The 21,467-nt window shown below is 37.6% G+C and overlaps 1 protein-coding gene across 1 annotated transcript in view; it reads right to left on the minus strand.

Annotated features, from left to right (window-relative positions):
• Positions 1-21,203, minus strand: part of CAPZA2 (capping actin protein of muscle Z-line alpha subunit 2) — a 34,026-nt gene extending 12,823 nt beyond the window's left edge. Inside the window, exons 1-6 of the mRNA XM_017817880.1 lie at positions 21,097-21,203; positions 5,844-5,907; positions 3,824-3,875; positions 3,067-3,130; positions 2,266-2,472; positions 973-1,052 (exon numbers count right to left, since the gene is read on the minus strand). Of these exons, the coding sequence (XP_017673369.1) occupies positions 973-1,052; positions 2,266-2,472; positions 3,067-3,130; positions 3,824-3,875; positions 5,844-5,907; positions 21,097-21,135 (506 nt within the window). The 5' untranslated portion in view covers positions 21,136-21,203. The remainder of the gene's footprint in view (positions 1-972; positions 1,053-2,265; positions 2,473-3,066; positions 3,131-3,823; positions 3,876-5,843; positions 5,908-21,096) is intronic.
• Positions 21,204-21,467: the final 264 nt, after the last annotated feature.

The following is a 21,467-nucleotide window of genomic DNA, read 5'->3' on the forward strand; positions in this document are numbered from 1 at the left end:
TATTTGGAATACCAAAATTCATTCACACTTCCAAATTAAAAAGAAAATCAGTATTATTATTTCAAGTTACTTTTTGTATTGATGTAAACTTGACTAGTTAAGTCTGCATGTTTTAAGTCAATAGGAAAAATAACTTATTAGCTGTACCAATTCAATAAAAATCGCTGTACTGGGCAAATAATTTAACTGATATATACACATGGTGAAATTACTATGCATATGTAATATCCACCTTCAGCATTAGAAAACAAAGATTTTTGCATTCCAGTCATTACCCATGGGATTACTAAATATAAATTTCAAGAAGATGGAAAATAGCAAATAAAATAATAAATACATTTCTTCAGACAGCTGCATATATTAGTTATCTTTAGGGTATAACCTCCTTAACCCATTCCTGATACTGTGATATTTATCTAAACTCTGGCCAGTTTCCTGTAAGGTGCTATCCAAAGTTCACTCCAGGCTGTGGAAAACATCTATCAATCAAGTCCAGAAAAAACAGAAATGTGCAGTTTGTAAGAGTTCATTTCATCCAAAATTATCTTTATCTACCTGTCACAAAAATTAATCACTCAAATCCTACTGTAAATAATTTCTGGTCACTTCTCTAAGACATTCAAAACAGGAGGAGCTGGTTTTATTCTGTCAATCACAAAGGAAGCAACACACACAAAAGCAACTGCCTTAGGGAATACAGCCATGGTATTGGTGCCAGTGTGATAAACTGTGTCATATGGAATTTTATAAAGTTCTGCAAAGGAGATGCAGGCATACAGTCTGACATTTTACTTACCACAAAGGAAGAGATTTCTACAGTTTTGGCAGAAAAACGTGGAGTGGGGTGGAGGGAGAAAAAAGTCACGTACAAGATGTATACTCATCTTCTTCTCTGAACTAAGGATTATCAGTGATGTGGCACTTAATCAGTTTGCTGTATTTTACTCTCTGTGTATCCATACAGAAACTTACCAAAAATTTTTTGCTTGGAACTGATGGCTCTCTATGCATGCAATAATGGTTTGCTGTCCATCAATTGTTTTACCATACACCTGAATTAAGAAAAAACAAGAAGAGTAAAAAAAGTAAAAAAAAGAACAGAGTCCAGGTTTCAGTATATCTTGCTCAAACTGCTTAGAGCTATCTGGTTCTACTACTGTTAAACTGTAAAATTTCATTTTATAACCATTACGGTTCTTACATAATATTTCATACATGAAACATTAAAGTGTTTATTACAAAGCAGAAAAATCTAAGATTAGAAAACCTGAAGGTCAAACATCTTAACTGAATTTTATGTGAACTCATTTGTCTGCAACTATAGGCATTTTAAGCCTATAGCAGTTACTACAGAGGCTATATATATATTACCAGCTGGGTTTCAAACATCAGTTATTCTACACTTAAATGATGATTTAAGCCTGTACAGAATAGCAAAAAGGTGACTAAACAGGCGAGTTTGGTCCTCTGTTCTGCTTTATCCCCCAAAATCAAATACTACCAAATATTATCGCAATGAACACCCAATCTGGTTTCCTTTACTGGGAGCTGGAACTCATCTGACTGCCTGGGAATCCAATCCAACTTTGTCAATTCAGCAACTGATTTTTTTCCCTAGTTAATTTTTCTGTCACATCAACATAAAGCACAGGACAGCTATCAGTAGATCAGTTTGCTGAGGTTTAAATAGTCATAGGGCTTGTAAGGGCAAATGAATGCCATTTTAGTCCAGACTGAGAGGTTTTACTTTAAGAAGCCGTAAGAATCTCCAGTTCTGGTGGTAAGAATACAGCACTTGGACATATAGGAGATATGATGGAGAGAAAACAGTTTGCTCTACTAAGACAGTTTTCAGTAAACTAAGTTAAGGCAGACATTTGTATCATGGATTTCCTCTCCCTCCTGCCAACCCCTTCCTCCCCCACCACCCCCCACTCCAAGCAACCAGCCAGGTAGCCAGGATCAGTGGGATCAACCTGCATTTAAATAAAATATGCTTCATTTTAAATAAAAATGCTTCAAAACTGAGAGGTAAGTCTTCACTATGACCTACTAATAACCAGTAGTAACTACTAACCACCCACTAATAATCCAATAGCTGAAATATTAAACTTCTGAAGCCTTCCCTTATTTCCCTGTATGAATTCCTGACAGGACTAAGTTCTTTACAGTCAAAAATGCTATCTTCCCGGTTTACAAATAGCTACTTTTAAAAAATTTATTTCTATCTATAGTGGTACAGTGGTTATGTAATTTAGCACTTACTGTGCAAACACCATTTGGATAGTGTTCCTTCACATATGCTTTCATTGCTGTTTCAACTGAATTTCTCCACGATTCTATGGCATTTTCAACTTCGTGGGGTCTAGGATCAGTAGCCTCCTTTCTTAAGTGATCAAATTTAAAAGAAATCTTGTTCTTGGGATCCAAAAATTTTCCATTTCCCAAATCACCATGTTCTGTTATCAAAACCTGTGTTAATAAACTTTTAGTTAAAATTTTACATTTACATTTATATATATATATCTATATTATATAAAATTTATTTTATTAAAAAATTAGTCATTAACATTTGCTATTTAATAAAGAGGGAAAGAAATGCCATGCCCAATCTGATTATATCCAACATTTAACTGAAGCCTACTCACATCCAGATTCACACTTTATTATGCATACAAAACATGCATATAGCAAGAGATAAGGCAATGTGATACATTGCCTGAGAAAACAAATTTGAATCCTACCCTCTTACTGCAACAAACAATGCAAGATATAAATTCATGTCTTCTAGTACTGAAGATGAAGCAAATAGTTTTTACAGCTCCAAAACACATCTGACTGAATTCAGCCAACATCGGAGACTGAAATTTCAACCTTTTTAGTCGCCCCTATGTGATTAACTCATGGAACTGGTACTACTGGAGGGGCACAATCTCTATGTTTTGGTGGGGAAGTCTAAACATTTCTAATTTTCTTGCCAAGAAATGTTCCAAATGTTCCAGAACATCTTTAAGAGTTTTAGGAAGATTGCAATTATTTAGTTGCATTTGTAAGTTGTATTCGTACCTGTTCATCATAACCGTCAATTTTTACTGGAGTAAACTGGTCCAAGTTGTACTGTGCAAATGCACTACAAGAGAAAAAAACAACAACAAAAGGCTGCATCAAGTACAATCTTTTTCTTTAGTAGCTGTAAGATATTTAAGTAATAGCTAATAATCTGAGCTATGATGCATAAAAAAAATATAAATTCTTTATTATCTAGCAGCCCCAGATTCTTGGAATCATCTTGGTTCACTCAGTGCTCATATTACAGATTCTAAACACCATTTCACAAAGATATAAGTTCAAAACTAACCTGATGTAGACAAACACATAAGCTTTACAGTAACCCATAAAAACTGGAGGATGAGATAAAGTTTAAATTCAACTGGGATCCAACTTACTAAGCCAGACATCTCTGTTCTTACAGATGAAATTAATTTTGGCATAAAACACAGTAGGCATAATGTTATGACATAAAAGTAGGGTCTAAGATGTTTAGTAACTTCTACTAAGAAACAGAAAACAAAATCCAAAAAGGTGAGGACTAATTCCAAAATCCAGGTCATCCATTTCCAAAACAGCTGCTCTAATCATTAGGATACAACACAGATCTCTCCTCTGCCAAAAATCTAATCTTGATCAAAGATGCCCAACACACACAATAGAGTTTTACTTGCCAAGCACACATCTTTTAAACAAACCACTTACTGATTATGAAAGTCTAACTGAAAAAACATCTTGCTTTTATTCAACTGAGTATGTGGCATCTGGTACTTACTGCGCTGCTCCTTCCCTGAGAAGATTATCATTATTAAGCAGCAACCGAACATCTGAAAGGAGATATTTACAACATAAAAGTACAGTTAACTCAGAAACTTGTTTCAGTCACATAACAAATGTCAACAGACTGTACAAAGCAAAAAACCCAACCACTCCATACCTACTGAGATTACTAGGTAGGCAGTTTATTGCTTCATATTTCATAATTTTGACTGAACAAAATGAAAAGAATGGTATAGAAATGGATCTCTTCCAACACAATCTGGTAAGTAGATATAAGCCATATTCGACAGGCTGTGTGACAGCTCTAGGAATCTGTCAAACTAGTTTTTAGAGAAGTTCTGAATGAGAACAGCACAGAATTCTAACAAGTTCACTTTAAAGATGTATAATACCAAATCCCTCACACTATATTGTTGTTACTGTATTCTGATGACACTTACACGGTATGTGTTGCACTTACTGTTTTTTAAGCCTTACCAATTTTGGTCTTGTTCCATAATGACACTCTACTAGTCAGAGGACAATATATGACAACAGCATTTCTTCTACCATCATACAAGAAACATATGAATATAGAATAAAGTAAATACTCTCCTCAAAATAACTTCATATTTACTATGGAGCAAATTTGTTATTTATGTACTTGACTTACTTCCTTATTATTTACTAGGTACTGTTTTTATAATAATTTAATGCACTGCTCATAAACTAACCAATCATTAGTCTCTCCATACCATATTAAACTCTTCTAAATATTCCCAAGGTCATTCAAGTGAAAAAAACCACCCCGGACTGTATTTGAAGTATTTTTTCTTTAAAAACACACAAACAAAAAAACCCTCCTCAAATGAACCAAAAAGAAAAGAAACCCACCTAAACCAAAACACTCCTCAACTATCCCCACCCCTCTAAACCAAACAAAAATCACAATTTACAGAATTGGAACTGAAAGTTTTCTTTCTCTTTTTAAGAACGCAGCCTGAATCTCATTGAACACTAGACACACATTTAGGATCAAATGTTTGCTATGTATTTTCAAACATTATTTTTGAGCAGGTTGTTGCAACTATGAACTAGCTTAACAATAAAGTTTACAGCAGTACTACTGTAAGAAATTTTAATAACCTTCAGGGAGCTGAGTTAAGCTGCTCACCAACTGCTCACTTTACAAATGCAGTACTAGTTAAGTTTAAATAATAATCAGCTGGTCGCAGTTCAACTCAAAAACAAGACTTGTAAAAGAATTGCATTCTTTAACAAATTTAAGCTCTCTCCTGTCTGACATTGAACTACAGGTTTAGTATACCTAATTTACTTCTTTATTTAAATAGCTTCAGAGACATTTGTAAACCACAGCTATAAAACACATGCCTTTTTATACAGTATCTATGCCCACATATCTTGATGCCAGACAAACACAACAATTCTTAAAGAAAAGTAACATCTTAGGTAAAGTTCAGGCAACAAGAGTTGAGACAAGGTAATTTTAAATTTCCTTTCAGTTTACCAATACATTCAATAAAATGAAGTGTACCCAGAACTTAAGGGTCAGAAATGTTTGGAGAAGATTAATATTCTTTCCACAAGCGGCATTAGGCAGTAGTCCTCTGTATATTCAAGGTTAAGTATTTGTAATGCTATTCCTTCTTAAAACAGAAAAAAGACCATTTTAATTTCAGCTAGTTTAATTTCTGTTGAAAAATACAGTTGTTTATCAAAGACTGAAAAGAGTACATGTGGTTTCTAAATGAAAACCCCAGCACCTGTTAATTCATGACTGATTAAAAACAGAGAGAAAGCTTGTTCTTACAAAGAAAAGTAGTACTTTCTTCCTTTTACATTTAAACTTCAAGCTGTCTTGTGACTGAAAAGCTTATTATGCCAAGCTACAAAACCAGCTCTTACAGTGTGGGAGCTACTACTATGTAAACTACATGAAACTCAGGAGAGTGATCAGCAATATGATTTTGGATATAGATGCTTTAAGTGAAAGGACAGAGCAGACACATACTCACCATTGAACACCTCATTGAATTCCCCAGGAGGAGCATGAATTATGAATTTTGCCGCTATACGCACCTTAAAGACAAAAACAATCATGTAGTTGTATATACTTGTATTTGTTCCTATTCAAACCAGTTATGCATTATGTAATTTTAATAGCCAGACATGAAATTTTTCAACTCCCACTGTTTGACATATTTGTTCGGATTATTTTAACTTCCTGTCTTCATTAAAAACACAGAATATAAAGTTCCACCTCTTCAGACAGAATAAAGGAGATTATATGTGATAGAAGCAGATGGAGAAATCAAATCATTCATGTTTTATAATTATTTGCAAAAAGAAAAAGATGAATATAACACATAAGATCAATAATATATTCGCAATCTATTTTAACTTTCAGTCCATGGATGCCTGGGAATCAATACACAATCCAGAAGAGCAAGAAACCATGATGAAGATACACTTGATTTTCAAAGCCTCTCTTCTAATTTTACTACACATCCTATGGTTCTATACTTTCCAAAAGGTGACAGTTAGACAGTAACTGATAAACTACACAAGTTTAAAACTACTGCATAGACACTAAAACACGTAATTTCACCTGCATCTACCTATGACCTCTTAGTGTCACAGGATCAACAGACAAAGTTTAAAAAAACCACCTTAAGATCTTAATTAATGCAAGTCCTCCAACAATTGCCTTCAGCCACAACTTCTTGCAAAGAAAACACAGCATAAGCCAGTATTTCCACTACAAGTATGTGCACCTGCCCTGGCTTTCTCCCTCCTGCTTGCACAAGCCCTTGTACAATAACACAGTGAATAAAATCAGAAAGGTTATTGCTCTTTTTTTCCCTCAGACCAGTTCCCTGACCTGGTTCACTGCACAGCTACAGATACATGTGCTTGCAAAAGGAACACAAAAATACTTTTTTAATGTGAAAGAACTTAAAACCTCTCAACTATTACCTTATTTGCAGAATGTCACTCAGCAGACTTGCTTTCATTTATTCTTTTTCCCCCTTAAACTGTTATGGGCACCCATTATAGAAACTAATTAAATAAATGTTGGTTCCCTAATTTCACCTGACAAAAGTTCCTATCTTTCATACTTTACAGTCATCCAAGTTCAGCAGACACTCTAAGCTCTCTTGCATGCTTGATATGATGTTGCTATTCAAATACAGGATACCACTTGAATCATAGTTCCCATTCCTAACACCTTCAATTACATTTCTGTGGAATAAAGAGCTGAGAGATTCAGTGTCTGCACTCTCTGAGAGCACTGTTTGAAATTAAGGTCTTTGAGAACCACCATACAAATATCTAAAAATAACCAAAGAATGCTTTGCATTTACACATTTATATGTATTTGAAACTACAAAAGAACTGTCTGAGCATGCTAAAGCTCTTGAACTGATTTGCAAACAGCTTTTACTAGCAGCAACACAGCCAGTGCTCAGGCCCCTGGTTCTTGACACAGCCCAAGTTTCAAACAGTCTCCAGGAGAGGTGACTCAAGCTTAGAGTACCCTGACGGAGTGCTTAGCTGCGTCACCAGCAGTGTTAAAACCTCAAGTGACTAGCCTAGGCAGCTTTCAGCTCACAAACAGCACACCACCACTAGAGCTGCTAATGGAAATGGAAAAGCTGTCAGTTCCAAACTTTCTAACCTGAATGCAACGTTTTGGGTTGCAGACAGCCTTTATCTGCTACCTCAAATGTCCACATCAGAACTCTTCTTTCCATGTAAACATGAATTTGCATTATATTGAGATAAATGTAACAGGCTTTACTCTTCTCAAAGAGACAGAGAGACAAGAGCGTCTTCTTCTATGGCAACTTATTAAAGCACTTGCCCGGGTAAGAAGAAAGGAGACTTGGATTGTCTCCTTTGAACCAAAGGAACTCATCTGCATTAGCAAGATTATCCCAACCACCAATCTGCACACTCCATACCTCTCCTGCTGAAGTCAGGGCACTGTACTCAGTTCAATGTTCAATCAAAAGAAAAATAAAGGATGTGAAATACAGCTAACCTATGATACTATTAAAGCCCTCAAGAAGGAGAAGGGGAAGACTGGCTCCAAGATTCTATCATCAGGGCATTTTACCAAATGACCAACTGTGGTGGTTTTGGTTGGGGTTTTCTTCTCAGTGGCTGGTATGGGGCTGTGTTTTGGATTTGTGCTGAACACAGGGCTGATAATATAGAGATGTTTTTGTTATTGCTGAATAGCATTTGCACAGAGCCAAGGCCTTTTCTGCTTTTTGTACTGCCACACTGGCAAAGAAGTTGGGGGTCCATGGGATGTAGGGAGAAGACACAGCCAGGACAGGTGACCCAAACTGACTGAAGGGATATTCCATACCATATGACATCATGCTCGGTATATAAAGGGGGGGGGGAAGGAGGAGATGTTTGGAGTGATGGTGTTTGTCTTACTAAAGTCACCGTGACACGTGATGGGGCCCTGCTCTCCCAGACATGGCTGAACACCTGCCTGTCTATGGGATGTGGTGAATTAATTCCTTGGTTTGCTTTGCTTCTGTGCATGGCTTTTGCTTTCTCTGTTAAACTCTCTTTATCTCAACCCACGAGTTTTCTCACTTTCACCCTTCTGATTCTCTCCCTGATCCCACTGATGGGACAGTGTGGGGCTTGGTGGCTGATACCAATAACCACCAATAGCCAGGGATTGGGTCTCACACTTAAGAGCAAGTATTTATTTGTGTGCTTTCAGTAAAAATATCTTCCTGTCTCAACTGGACTAAAGTGCAGCAGACTCCTGGCTCAAAGTTAGATGAAGGAACACTTCAGGCGAACAGGATTGCTCACCCCGGCCAAGGCCAGATTAGCTTTGGGCAAGCAGAAAAACAAGACTCACAGACATTTGGAGCCCTGAAATAACAAGTCCATCAATTTTGGGCTGGCAGAAGATATACAAGCAAAACTTGGGTGCCCAAACTGTACTCTGAATGACCACGTGCTTTAAACTGGTAACATCTCTAAGGTGAGATATTAGGTCTGTACTAAAACTGGAATACTACCCCATTTTCACCTCTTTTGGTAATGTAAAACTGCTTTTGCTTCTTTTTTCGCTATCAGAAAAATTATTCTTATCAGTCAGATTAGCTGTGGTATAAGTAATATTCATTCAAAAACATTCAACAGTAACAGATGCTTCTTCAGGACAGACCAAACTAAACATTACTTTTAATTAACATTTTACTAGTAAATTCAATGCCTCACTAAGAATTTTTTCACTGTGATAATTCATCATAGATGACACTTTTCACAGAACAAAAACACAATCATGCAAATTTGCAATGAACATCTCATCAAGTATAAAGTATATTAATGCTTACAAGAAGCAAAAAACCTGAGGTGTCTTCAGAAATTGCATCTGTCAGCTAAGACTGCATTTTGCTAACCTGCCTTTGTGAAGCCAATTTAAAAGTAATGAACTTTGCTTCAGCAGTTAAGCCAAATTAACTTATCTGTGATGACTATCTGAAAAAGCTGTAATTCCCCAACTCATATATACAGGGAGCCCATATAAAAGAATTAAATCCAGTAGTCTCACTTAGCACATTACCACAGAAAATCACTTACAGCTTTATTGCCACTGAATTGTTGCAGAAATTAATGCTCTAAAAGAGGCTTCTGTTTTCCAAAACCAGACTATGCTGAAGGATAAATGAATGCACTTCCATAAGCCCCAACAAGATGAAAATCTCTCCCTTTTACCAGTAAAAAGCCTCTGGCTCAGCTAACACTTGGGGAAGCACAATTAAAACAAAGGGACAGTCCATATAAAATGTGGTGTTTATGGACAACTAAAAAAAAATATTAAGAATGCACATATAGCAAGAGGCGCATAACTTGTAATACAAAGTGACAAGCAAAAAACCTCAACTGCACTTCAGTCCAGCTGAGACAGGAAGCTTTTCTGCTGAAAACTTTTTTAAGAAAACATGTCTATCAGATGCATTACAGCTGCAACCAATGCTGATTACTCAATACACTGAGACTTTTAAAAATTGACTTGAATGGGCCAAAACAGAAACAACCTAATATTTTAAAAGTCTAAGTGACAAACCCTTTTTCACCCAAGAGAACTGCACCTTCACACACAGTACAAGAACCTTACACAGGTATCAGTAAGTAACAAAAAATTAGGTTACAGTTGAGTATTTCTTGAGAAAATTCAGAAGTAAAGACAGACAACACCTGAAGTTTCTCCTCTTATTACTCTAGTTACTCCTGAAACACCACCTAAAGTTGAAGACAGTGTTTTATTGATGTAGCTTTCCAAGATTTGATTTATGGACACTTTTCAGATTAAAGTCTTCAGAGTGGCAAAAACCTGACATCCAGTCATCAATGGTTCACAAAAAGGCAGCTTTTACTACAAGCCTATGTAAGGAACTGCGCATTTATTATATTAAATTTCTTGAATGCAACCCCCCCAATCTAAATATGTTTTTATGAAACATGACTTTGTGCAGGTTTGAGTATTAATTTGGACAAATCATACAGAAGCCGAGAGTAAGTTATATATTAAAAAAATATAAAAAAGATACTTTGAAAACATTGAGAAGGGAAGCATTCCGCACTGTAGGCGTTCTCTTTCTCCAATTTTCACACATACACCACTCTCAGTCTTGCTTAAATGGAGCCCTGGTATCAGCAGGTAAGAACTAGCAATATTTACTTTCTCATTGCAAATGAAGCCAAATGCTACTCATCACATCAGTTACAAGCTTTTTGATTTTATAAAGTAAACTATTTCAGTTAAGGTAAAAATTCAGACAGAGAAGTTTAGCAAAAGAGAAAAGGACAGGTTTATTGCATGTGATGAGCACGGTTACTAAGCATAATGACTAGAGATTAAAACAATTAGTCTGTCAACAAATGCCTACACTTAGTTACAACAGTATTTGCAGTTTTCAGATTGCACAAGCACAGAGAAATGCAGTAATGTACTGAATGGTGACAGTTATGCTAAATCCATCTTTCTCTTCAACCTTCTGCCTTTATTTCACAATCTAATTTCTCTCAATGTGACACCCATCAGATACATTGAGAAATCTTACTCCTCTACCTTTTCCAGCCTAAGACATTCTCAAGTTTATTTTCTTTTAAAGAAGTTATACGTAGTGACTTCAAATGCCCCCAAACCACTCTTCCTGTTCCTGACACATCAGAAGTGACACTGGCTGAAGAAGCCCGACCTTCTGTGCTGTACGTGCCTATATATGGTCAGGAATACGCGCTCGCAGCAGTGCGGGGCTCCACAGTGCCACACTACTGTCAGCTCCGCCAAGGCATGCTCATTCCTCTCGATCTGCTAAGGTAACAGGGGAATTAAAATTTCCCCCCTTTCCTTTTTCTTTTCCCTTTTTAACTTAACTGAAACGTGGCTGTATTTGCCAGGCACCTTGACAGCTCACTCCTTCAATCAACACCCATGCTGCACAATAAAAACATGCCGATAAGCAAGATGCTGTGAAACTACGTACTTGCCCTTACTCTTTCCTACACATCACTTATTTCAAATTCAGCTGTGAACTCCTTGCAGAAGGGAGACTCACCCTCCTCTACACTTGTAACAGGTTAAAGTTCACTGCTCCACAGCAATAAAAATGAAATAGAGACATTAAAAGTAGATATTAAAAGCCTTTTTTACCTAAAAAACTGCACAAAAATTTTGGGGGAGGGTGTGTAAAAGATTCCCATAATACATTTTCACTCAAAGGCAACTTTGTTGCTAACCACAGGGGTCAAAAAAAAAAAAAAAAGAGCTTCCAGAAGTTACTTTTATTAGTGCTATAGCATACAATGTCAAAGCATTGTATATTATGCATTTACATTCTGGATTCCTGAGGGCACCTGGCTATCTTATAAAACACAATAAATATCCCATTCACAGGAACCTATGCTTGGCAAAAAAAAGAAGATGAGATATCACACTGGGGAGAAGGGAGCTCCAGTAACAGTAAAGAGTCCAGAGAGGTCTATTCTCACACATGCCTTCTGCTGTAGTTCTTGTTGAAAACCTGTCTGCAGGCAACTAAACAAATGGCTTTGTCTTGACCCACTCTATTTACAGGTAACTACAGGGGTTTCTCACAATTAACCCATAGTTACAGAGATATTAACAGTTAAACTGATTTAAACCAGGTAAGTTCCAATTCTCTCAAGACCCTGTAACTCACACTCACAGTAACATACAAGTCATTCAGGGATCCTGCTTGGACTGATACTGGACAAAAGACTTATCTAGTTTTATCGAGTTCTGAGTTTGATTCAAACTTGTGGTTTGAGTTCAGCTTGAGCTGTACCATTATTTTTCAATATGCACCTCTGACATTTACCAGCCAAAATGAATTTTGCATTGACACATGTAACAACACATCGAGGAACACAGTCTAAGGTTCAAACATTTGCAAGATACAATGCCTGATGCTCTGTCAGCACTGCAAACATCAACATAGTTTTTGAGTTTGTAAACCCTTCAGTGTTTAAAGAAAATATACCTGGCTTCTGCTTTGGGTAGCCAGACACTTGGTATCACTGTCTCCAAGCGCTCATTAAATCCTTAGGTTAGATACTTACTAGGATGTTACACCAGTAATGACCACACATCTTTTAAAATAATAAAGGAGCTGGGGGTGTTTCCTAGATGGCATAAACTGATCTAATACCATGCTGCTGCTGCCAACAAAATGACTAATCTCCCTGCCTCTTCCTAAATAAGCCCTGTGATGCATTTTTACAAACTTCCATGCATCACCAGTGCTCATCTATTTATGTGAATATTCAGATAAGCAAATTCATACAGCTAAAGAACAGCTTTAAAAGGTGGCAAGAAGATAGCAACCAATTCACTTATAAAAGAACTTTAAATAATTATTGTTCCTTCCTGCTGACAGTTTTGTGAGGTGAAAAAGCCTTCAAACAGCTAGACAAGCACTGGGAATATACATGAGAGGAAGTGATTAACCCACGTCAGCAGCAAATTGCCTTCTCAGCCTCTAATGAAACCTCACCATACCCCCAGGCATAATTTCAAACAGTGAAGCAGCATCCCAAAACATGCATCATCTCACACAAACGTGGAACTAAGGCTCTGGTAGACAGGGAATGAATACAGAAGTAGTGCTGCAACTGCCTTCCTACCAGGCTCAACCGAAAAATGTGCTGTAGTATTCAATTCACTTCTGCTTCTGGAAGAGCTGAGGAAGAAAACACTGCAAAAATGTGGTTCTGTGGCACAGGAAAGGAGGGGTACATTCCATGTCTATGGCTTTGACTGAACAGACATTTCCTTATTAGTAATGCCTAGAGCTGCATTGCATCTGTAGAACGTGTGTTTTCCTCAATTATTTTTAATACACATGTATTTAAGACTATATAACAGTACCAGCACTTAACAGTGGTGCAAAAAGTAAATCTTACACAACATGAGGTATTCTAGCTGCCTTCTTTCTACCTGAAAACCTGACTTGGATAATGAGATTTATTTTCATAAAAATAACCACTTTGAAAGGTGTAGGGCCTTTCAGCAGCAGAATATCTAAATTTCATAACAGTCTCCATCTTAAAATCACTTTACACAGCACCTAAGATAAGATGAAGGATTAATAAAACCCAAACATAAAACAGGACTCCTGAAAGTCATTGTATCAGCCACAGATAGCAAAGGGGAACGTGAAAGCAATATATGTTACTTGGGTAATACACAAGTCTAACCATAAAAAAAATATTAGAGAAGATAAATCTCCCCCATGTAATTTTGCAGTTAACTTTATTACTCCTGACTATATCTAATTTTAATGTCACAAGCTTTCACAGATTTTTAACTTGGAAATTAAAAGTATTATACTGGTCTCAAATTAGTGAAACAAATAAGTTTTGTTTGTAGATGTGAAGGGATCAAGATCAACCTGAGACTTTAGCTTCAGCTATCAGCATCAATTAATAAAATCTCTGAACTAGAAAAAATTGCTTGTAATTATAATACAGACAGTAGAATACATTATATTATTTTTCCTCACATCTTTATTTCTCTGAAAGTTTATGTCTTCTCAGTAGTTGACTGGACAACAAATAGGCTAAGAAAACTCCATATATGCAAATGGGATTCTAAAATTATTGGTAGGGCCACATTTCCCAAATTTGTCATATAGAACATTCTTCTCTGAATTGTCTTAACTACAAGTTTTTATCTTTCATGTGGTAGTCCTTTTTCCAGGGATGTACATGAAAGTTCAGAATACAATCAATCAGAAGGAAAAAATAATAACATCTTGGGTTCACAACTTGGACAAAAGTTGCTTTCAGTAACTTCCAAAGGACTTTCTGGAAAAAAAAAAGAAAAAGAAAAAAAGGCAAAATAAAAACAAAGGCAGAAAAAAAAAAAAGAAGATGAGTAGGAGATGTGTCCAATCAAGTAGCATTATATTCCAGTCTTGGGAGACTATACATTGGGTGCTTCAACATATCAGTATTTGAAATTACATCATTTCTTGGTACTTATTTCATTGTAGGGTCAAGCCCTAATATATGTAATCAGCCCAAGAAACAAAATACTGTATTGAGAAACATGCTAGAGACTAGCACTCCCTTTGCTAAACAGAAATCTCATGTAATTTGACAAATATCTAGTGCAGGCATTGGTCTAAGGCAAAATTATGAGTAAATCTTACCCATAAAACCTTTAGCAGCTGAGCAATTGCATACTTAGCTTATGGATCAGATAGGGAACAGATAAGCAGCATATAAAAAATTATCCCTATTTCCTTGCAAAAGTCATTCATTGAAAACTGAAAAAACAGTAAAATTTTACATTTAGTGAAAAGCAAAAGCATTAACTTTTGCCTGAGAAATAAAAGGTATAAGAAACGGCTAACTAAGATTTCATTCACAAAGAAAGAAACCGACAGTATCATCTCCCACATACAGAACCAAGGCATCCTGTTAAGACATGATCCTCTCTTTCTCAGCAATCCTTATAAAGTGGTACCCACTATAAGCTAAAAAGCACTTGGTTAATATTTGAAAAGTATTCTTCCACTACAAAACCTAAATTTTTAAAGTGAGTCTTCCTCGTAGCCCAAGAGAATTTGTTATAATTGGATACTCCAAGGACATCAAGCCTGAATTCAGTAGCAGTGGGGAGAGAAAGGGAACAGTCTCAGAGCTTGCTCTATGAAAAATAAGGTGCCATCTTAGCTGTATGCCTCTCCCTCCCAATTTCAGTGTCTTAAAATCCTCTCTCAGAGTTACCTATTAAAAATTTTAACACCTTCTGTCAAGTTAAGAAAGTATCTTAAGTATTTTACATTTCAGAAGCTTTTAACTAAAGCATTACAAAAAAACTAATTGCCATATGCTGAAAAATCTGCTTTCATTTCTCAATGAGCAGTTCAAGCCCCTTTACACCCCACTTTCAGAAACTGAAAATGAATATTATATGGTGTTGCCTGAAAAAAATATACTGTTTTGATAAGTAATGTGACTAAACCCCTTATATCCTGCTCTTCTTTGACTGCCAAAACTGAAATGAACCAAAGATGGACTTTCACAGCAGAACAGTTGATGATTGTGTTGGTGTGCAATAGAATCATATCTATTATATCAGAAATTGTCTCCAGTTTCATTACTGGGTTTGCCAATAACTTGTTCTATTGCTCTTCTCTATTTTTGGTTCACTTTGTCTCTCTTATCTACTTAAACTATGAGGTTTCCTGGGTAGCAAGCTTCTGCATAAGTTTTGTGAGCACAAAGGCAGCAAGATGGTAATGAGCTGCCACTGCATTATACATACTCAATAACATGTTAAAAGTCCACAAAAGGTCCACAAAAAGTACCTAATTTTTCAAACTACTAATAGGAAAAGACTATATGAACGGCAGTTTTAAAAATCATTTATAAATATAATACAGGTTTCATTTGTGTTCATCTTCAAGCTTCAAGTAATTACTTTTAAACTTGTCAGAAAGGCAGAAAATTTTGCTTTGCATAGTAACTTTCTCTGGAGGTACACAGTGAAAGCCCAGCAGCAAGTCCAAGCAGCACTGGACCCAAGTTGCAACAATTAAATATTAGGAAAAGTTTCTAACCATGGGTTTAGTCAAACATTGCAATACCTCACCCCGAGAGCCAGTATCATCTCCATCACTGGAGATACCCAAAACTCAAACCAAGTCCCTAAGCAACCTTATCTAAGTTGGCCTGCTTTGAACAAGCAGCATTTGACTTATGTCCAGAAGTTTCTTCCAGCCTGCATGACTGTAGAAATAAACAAAGTTATTCTTTGCAGTTACACATACAGGACATGATAATTTCTTCAGATAGTGTTTAATACTTCCCCAACAAAGTGATTCAGATCTCTGTCCTGTCCTTCAATCTCAACAATATTGGTGCATTTTAAAAAAAAAATAATTCTTAAGACAACACACTATTTTCATACACATTTTTATGGACATTCTGAGATGTATGTGAAAATCTTAATCTTGGAAGGACTGCTGTATTCAGAACTACATGTCAGTCTGAGAAGCACTCCCAACTTTCTCATTCTTATTAAAGAATTTCCTCAAAATGTTATCAAAGTGTAACCATGGAGTTTAACCTCATCTTTGTAAAAACAATTCCTTCCACACCATTACACACAGCTACATTTTCCTTGAGGAAAAAATATTAACTTTCATAGCTTTGATAGTGTAGTAAATTAAACACCAGATATGCTTAAAAAGTAACTGAGTTACTACCCATTTAAGTATTAAAGGTTTTTCAAACTTTCATCAGATCCTGCTACAGCATTTCCAGTTCCATTTAGCATTTAAATACAAATAAGAACCAGGATGCTCATAAGGTCCTTCTGTGAGACACGTTAGTAAAGCTGCACTTTTGCACAAAGTGTACACTGATGAACTACAAAGAAAGAACGTTAGGATACTTGCAAGACTTTACCTTAAGTTAACCTTATAGACTACTTTGCAATTATACCCAGAAAAGGTTATGCAAATCTGGCCCCGACTCATTTACAGTCTCCAAGTCTCATTCAGCACAATTCTAAAAGTCAGAATTCTAAATCCTTTCAAAATTAACGATTTAGAGCACAGGAACTGCTTTAACACATGTAAAGGTTTTAGAAAAGTAACATTTTTTCAGTCAAAAATTCTGCTAATGTTTCCAAAACAGTTACAGGAGGAAGGTTTGTATTTGTATTAAGGAAACACCTGAGCCTCCCACAGTGGTGGGTTTGTATGTCCAAGTGCAATATGCTGTCAGTGTATTACATTTTAAAGACAAAGTTCCACGAGAGAGAATGCATTTTATTGGCACAGCCTTTTCATTCTAAAGCACTGACTTTTCCTTTATCTGACAAAACTACACTGCAGAGTTTAGGTGGTGTAAGACCTCAACCTTTATAACTTAAATGAGGTGTCACAACCTATAAATCTAAGAAGTTACAAAATTACCCAATGTACCAGGAGTACCAGGAAGCAATGAAGGCTCATTTTAAAAAATAGGACTACTTCCTCATCATAAGAGAAGGTTTTTTTCTAATCACAGCAAGCTGACCCACTGTTAAACCCCACTTTTCTGAGCAAGTGAAACTACTGAGATATAAGCTTACTGAAAGAGGTGTGGTTCCTTTTTTTTTTAATACTGTTTGACAATTCCCATATTTATTATGTTCAGGAATGAAGGGCTAATTTTGCATTAAAAAATTCATGTGTTATCCTTTCCTAAGAGGATTCTCCCCTTTCCTCCCTGAAGGTATCCTCATTTTCTCAGCCTTTATCTTGAGACATACACAGCTATTTAACTTCTCTGCAACCAAACCTACAGTAAACGTGTCCCTTCAAGTCACCAAAAATGAACTGCAGAACACAAGCTTTATGTTTTAAACAGTTTTAGTATTGTTTTTCATTTGTGCTGTTGTTTGTTAATGAATATTTACATTAGCAAATGCAACGTTTACAGTAAAATCAGTACCTTCCATCAGTCATTGCCTATATTCATGTAGATAAATTGTACCTTTTATATTCACACTAATATGCTCATTAAAAACATTTTTATATATATTTATTTGTTTGACACAGCCACGGGTAAGGAAACAATTTCTGCAGAAACTGGAATAAAACTGAACTGGAAAAAATGGTTACTAGACTTAAATAAAACGACTTCAAATATCCTGGATACATAAAGAGGTTTTGCATTCAAAACTTTTTAAGTGAGGATGCATTATCCATAGGTAGGGCACAGAAGTGATCATTTTCCATTGCTTGAGAGTTCAGAGCTTCAAGATTTACAACTTTCACACCTAATTTTTATTTATAAACAGAAGCAAACATAAATTTATGTTTTCCACATAACCAAAAGCTTCTGAAATTTCAGTGACCTACCTGAATAAAGCAACTACAAAACACTGTGGCTCACAAAAACTGTCTTTAGCACTGAAAAATTGCTGGTCCTGGATGCTAAAGGCAGTAACTCTCACTGGCAATAGTCCAACTTCAGATCTTTGGATCTACACAAATCTTACACAACTTATTTACTTCAAACAGTTCTCAGATTTTTTTTTAAATGCTTATTCAAATTTATCCTCAGACTTACTATCATTATTGAAAGAAAAGCAAGGCTTCAAAAATCTCACACTAAAATGTGAATCTAAGGAACAAGTTCAAAACCAATTATGCAATCCTGAATATTGAAATCATACTCCTTCTGGCAACTGGCTCTTCTTCCTTGGTTTTACAGCTTCTTTACCTGAACTGTAACTCTTTGTTTTGCCATTATTTCAATTATGCCCCTTCTGTATTCTCAATTATGCTAAACACTGCCAGTTTTAAATTTGAATTATGCTACAGCTAAACACAGTGACCTTAAATCTAGCAAGAATAAGGTATATGAACTGCTTACTGTCTTTGCAACACTTAAGGCTTTTGACTACACATGAAGTAAGATATGGATCCAAGACCTTCCAGAACTAGTCATATCAAGGGGCTATATCACTCGATCTCCTACTTACTTGTGCTCATACATAATTATTAGGAATCTGATACAAAAAAACTTTAACTTCTGTTATTTGGTTCACCTTCTTCCCTTCTTGAATTTCAGAAGTTTTGACCAAGGCTCTAGTTATGTTTCTACTGAAATTAGCTACAAAACTACATCACCACCATCATCTGCATCACCCTTCAACACTATCAGTTCTGTATCAGGGAAGAAAAGTATATAAATGAGCAACGTGATTTATTTGCCATGAAAAATCAGTGTTTGCCTGTTTGCATCTACTCCTACATTTATTTATAGTCCCAGCTGGATGAGTGAGAAGGGTGTGCTTGTCAAATGCTATCCAGCTGATTTTTTTTTAGCTCAGTAAACTGAATGTTTCAAATAACATTTTTATTTTACAATGATACAACAACTTAATGCATCAGAAAAAAAAATCTTAAGGCATAACAAAATCTACACAGATATTTGCCTGTTTTTCCATTAGTTTGCAGGTTACCCATCTTTGCTTTCTTAGCCAATAAAATACACTCTCGGACTCGGAAAATTCCACTCATATAGGCCAATCAATTATATACAGGACTGAAGCAGATAAGTAACCAATTTAAATTTGCAATGGATGAGTGCTCATTCTATTTACTTATATCAAGACAGGAAGAGTCTCTAGAAGGTCTGCGCCCATTTGCAGAGAAAAAAACCCTGAAATTAGAAGATGGAAGAAAGTTCAGAAAACTCCATCAGTCACAAAAGCACAGACTGTGCTTCAGAGACAAGATAAAACTGTCATTGTGCCTTTTCTTATTTGACAGGACAACAAGCAATGGGCACAAAATCAAACACACGAAACACTTTCTTACTGCAAGGGCGACCAAGCGCTGCCACAGGTTGTCCAAGGAGGTTGTGGAGTCTGCGTCCTTAGAGATTTCCAAAAGCCATCTGCATGTAGTCCTGGGCATCCTATAGATGACCCTACAAAATTACCTCCAAGGTCCCTTCCAACCATTCAGTGATGACAAGATAACTTGTAGTCTAAGTATTTTCTGCACACCCTCGAGGTACAATGCACTCGATCAGTGTTACTTGTATTTCCTATAAGGGGCTAAAAGTAACATGTGTTACCACCTATACTTCTTGATAAGATTACTGCTTGTACCAACACAGAGGTGGCATTTCAATGTGAATTACATAGAGGAGGGCACAGTCTTAAAACCTCTTGAGAAACAGACAACGAGATCCTGGTGCTACACATCCCTTGGCACATCAGTGCATCTCTTGTCATGAAAAGTGATCAAACAGAAAATCTGTCTTATTGTAACCACTTAAACAGTTTAGACATCCTTCTAACTTCAAACAAGTTTGAAATATCATTTATTGATGCCTCTCACATTTGTGGCATCTCACAGTTTCCACAGCCATGAAAAATCTAAATTTTTAAAGTTGAAAGTGAACAAGATCATGCATTACATAAAGGCATGAGCAGTGCACCAGCACAATGTAGACAAAACACCACACCCTAGCTTGGAAACAGGCAGCTGCCATGAAGATGGATCCAACAGAGGATGACAAGGAGGAGTGATAACTGAGGTTTCACAAGACATCCTACTCCTTGTGAGACTTTTCTAGAAAAATCTGCGTTAAATCTAAATTTCCAGCTGCCACAAAAAGAGATTATACATACATCTCGCTAACACAGGCCGTCTGCTCCTTGACCGTACGCTTCCCCAATTAATGCCTCCTAGCAGGAAGTAAAACAGCGTTCCTCACGCCCACACCCCGCTCCTCTCCGCAAACACCTGCTCCCCATCTCCTCCCGCAGCCTGCGAGGGTGCAGGGGGATGCAGGCCCGGTGCTCCGGCTGGCACGGGCACGGCGCTTCGGGAACGGGAAGTGGAGGTGGGGGAAGGGGAGGGAAGAGCCCTTCCGCGTCCCTCCTGCCTCTCCGTGCCGTGCCCGCTCCCCGCACACGGGCCGGCACAGCGCCCGCCGCCCCCGGCGCCGCCCCCGGCGGGCCCGCACCGTACAAGGCGCGGCGGGAGATGCGGCCAGGCCAGCCCAGCCCAGCCCTGCCCCGGCCTCCCCCGACCCACCGCCCGCCGGGCCCGGCCCGGGGCCACGGCGACAACAGGAACCCGGGCCGAGAGCCGAGCTGGGCCCGCCGGCTCGGAGGAACGGGGGACAGGAGGGCGGCGCGGCTCGGCACAGCACCCTCACCCATCCAGACATCCCTACCTTCTCCTCGTCGGACAGCTGCTCCTCCAGGTCCGCCATCTTCCCGTCGGCTGCACCGCCCCCTCCCGGCTCCTCCTCCCGGGCAGGAAGGGCGGGACCCGCGCGCGCTCCCTGCGGAGGCGATGCCTGCGCGCGCGCGCGGGGCGGGTGGGGATCCAGGAGTGGAAGGGCGTGGTCGGCGCGGAAAGGGGGGATTGCCGTCCTTGATTCGAGAGCAGCCAGAGGTGGGGGTAGGCAGAACTGAAAATCACAGGATCGGTTAGGTTGTAAAAGACCTCGGAGACCATCGAGTCCAATCTATGACCCAACACCACCATGTCAACAGACCATGGCATGAAGTGCCACGTCCAGTCTTTCCTTAAACACTTCCA

Source organism: Lepidothrix coronata, unplaced genomic scaffold, assembly GCF_001604755.1.
Source record: "Lepidothrix coronata isolate B3197 unplaced genomic scaffold, Lepidothrix_coronata-1.0 Scaffold63, whole genome shotgun sequence".
Taxonomy (NCBI): domain Eukaryota; kingdom Metazoa; phylum Chordata; class Aves; order Passeriformes; family Pipridae; genus Lepidothrix; species Lepidothrix coronata.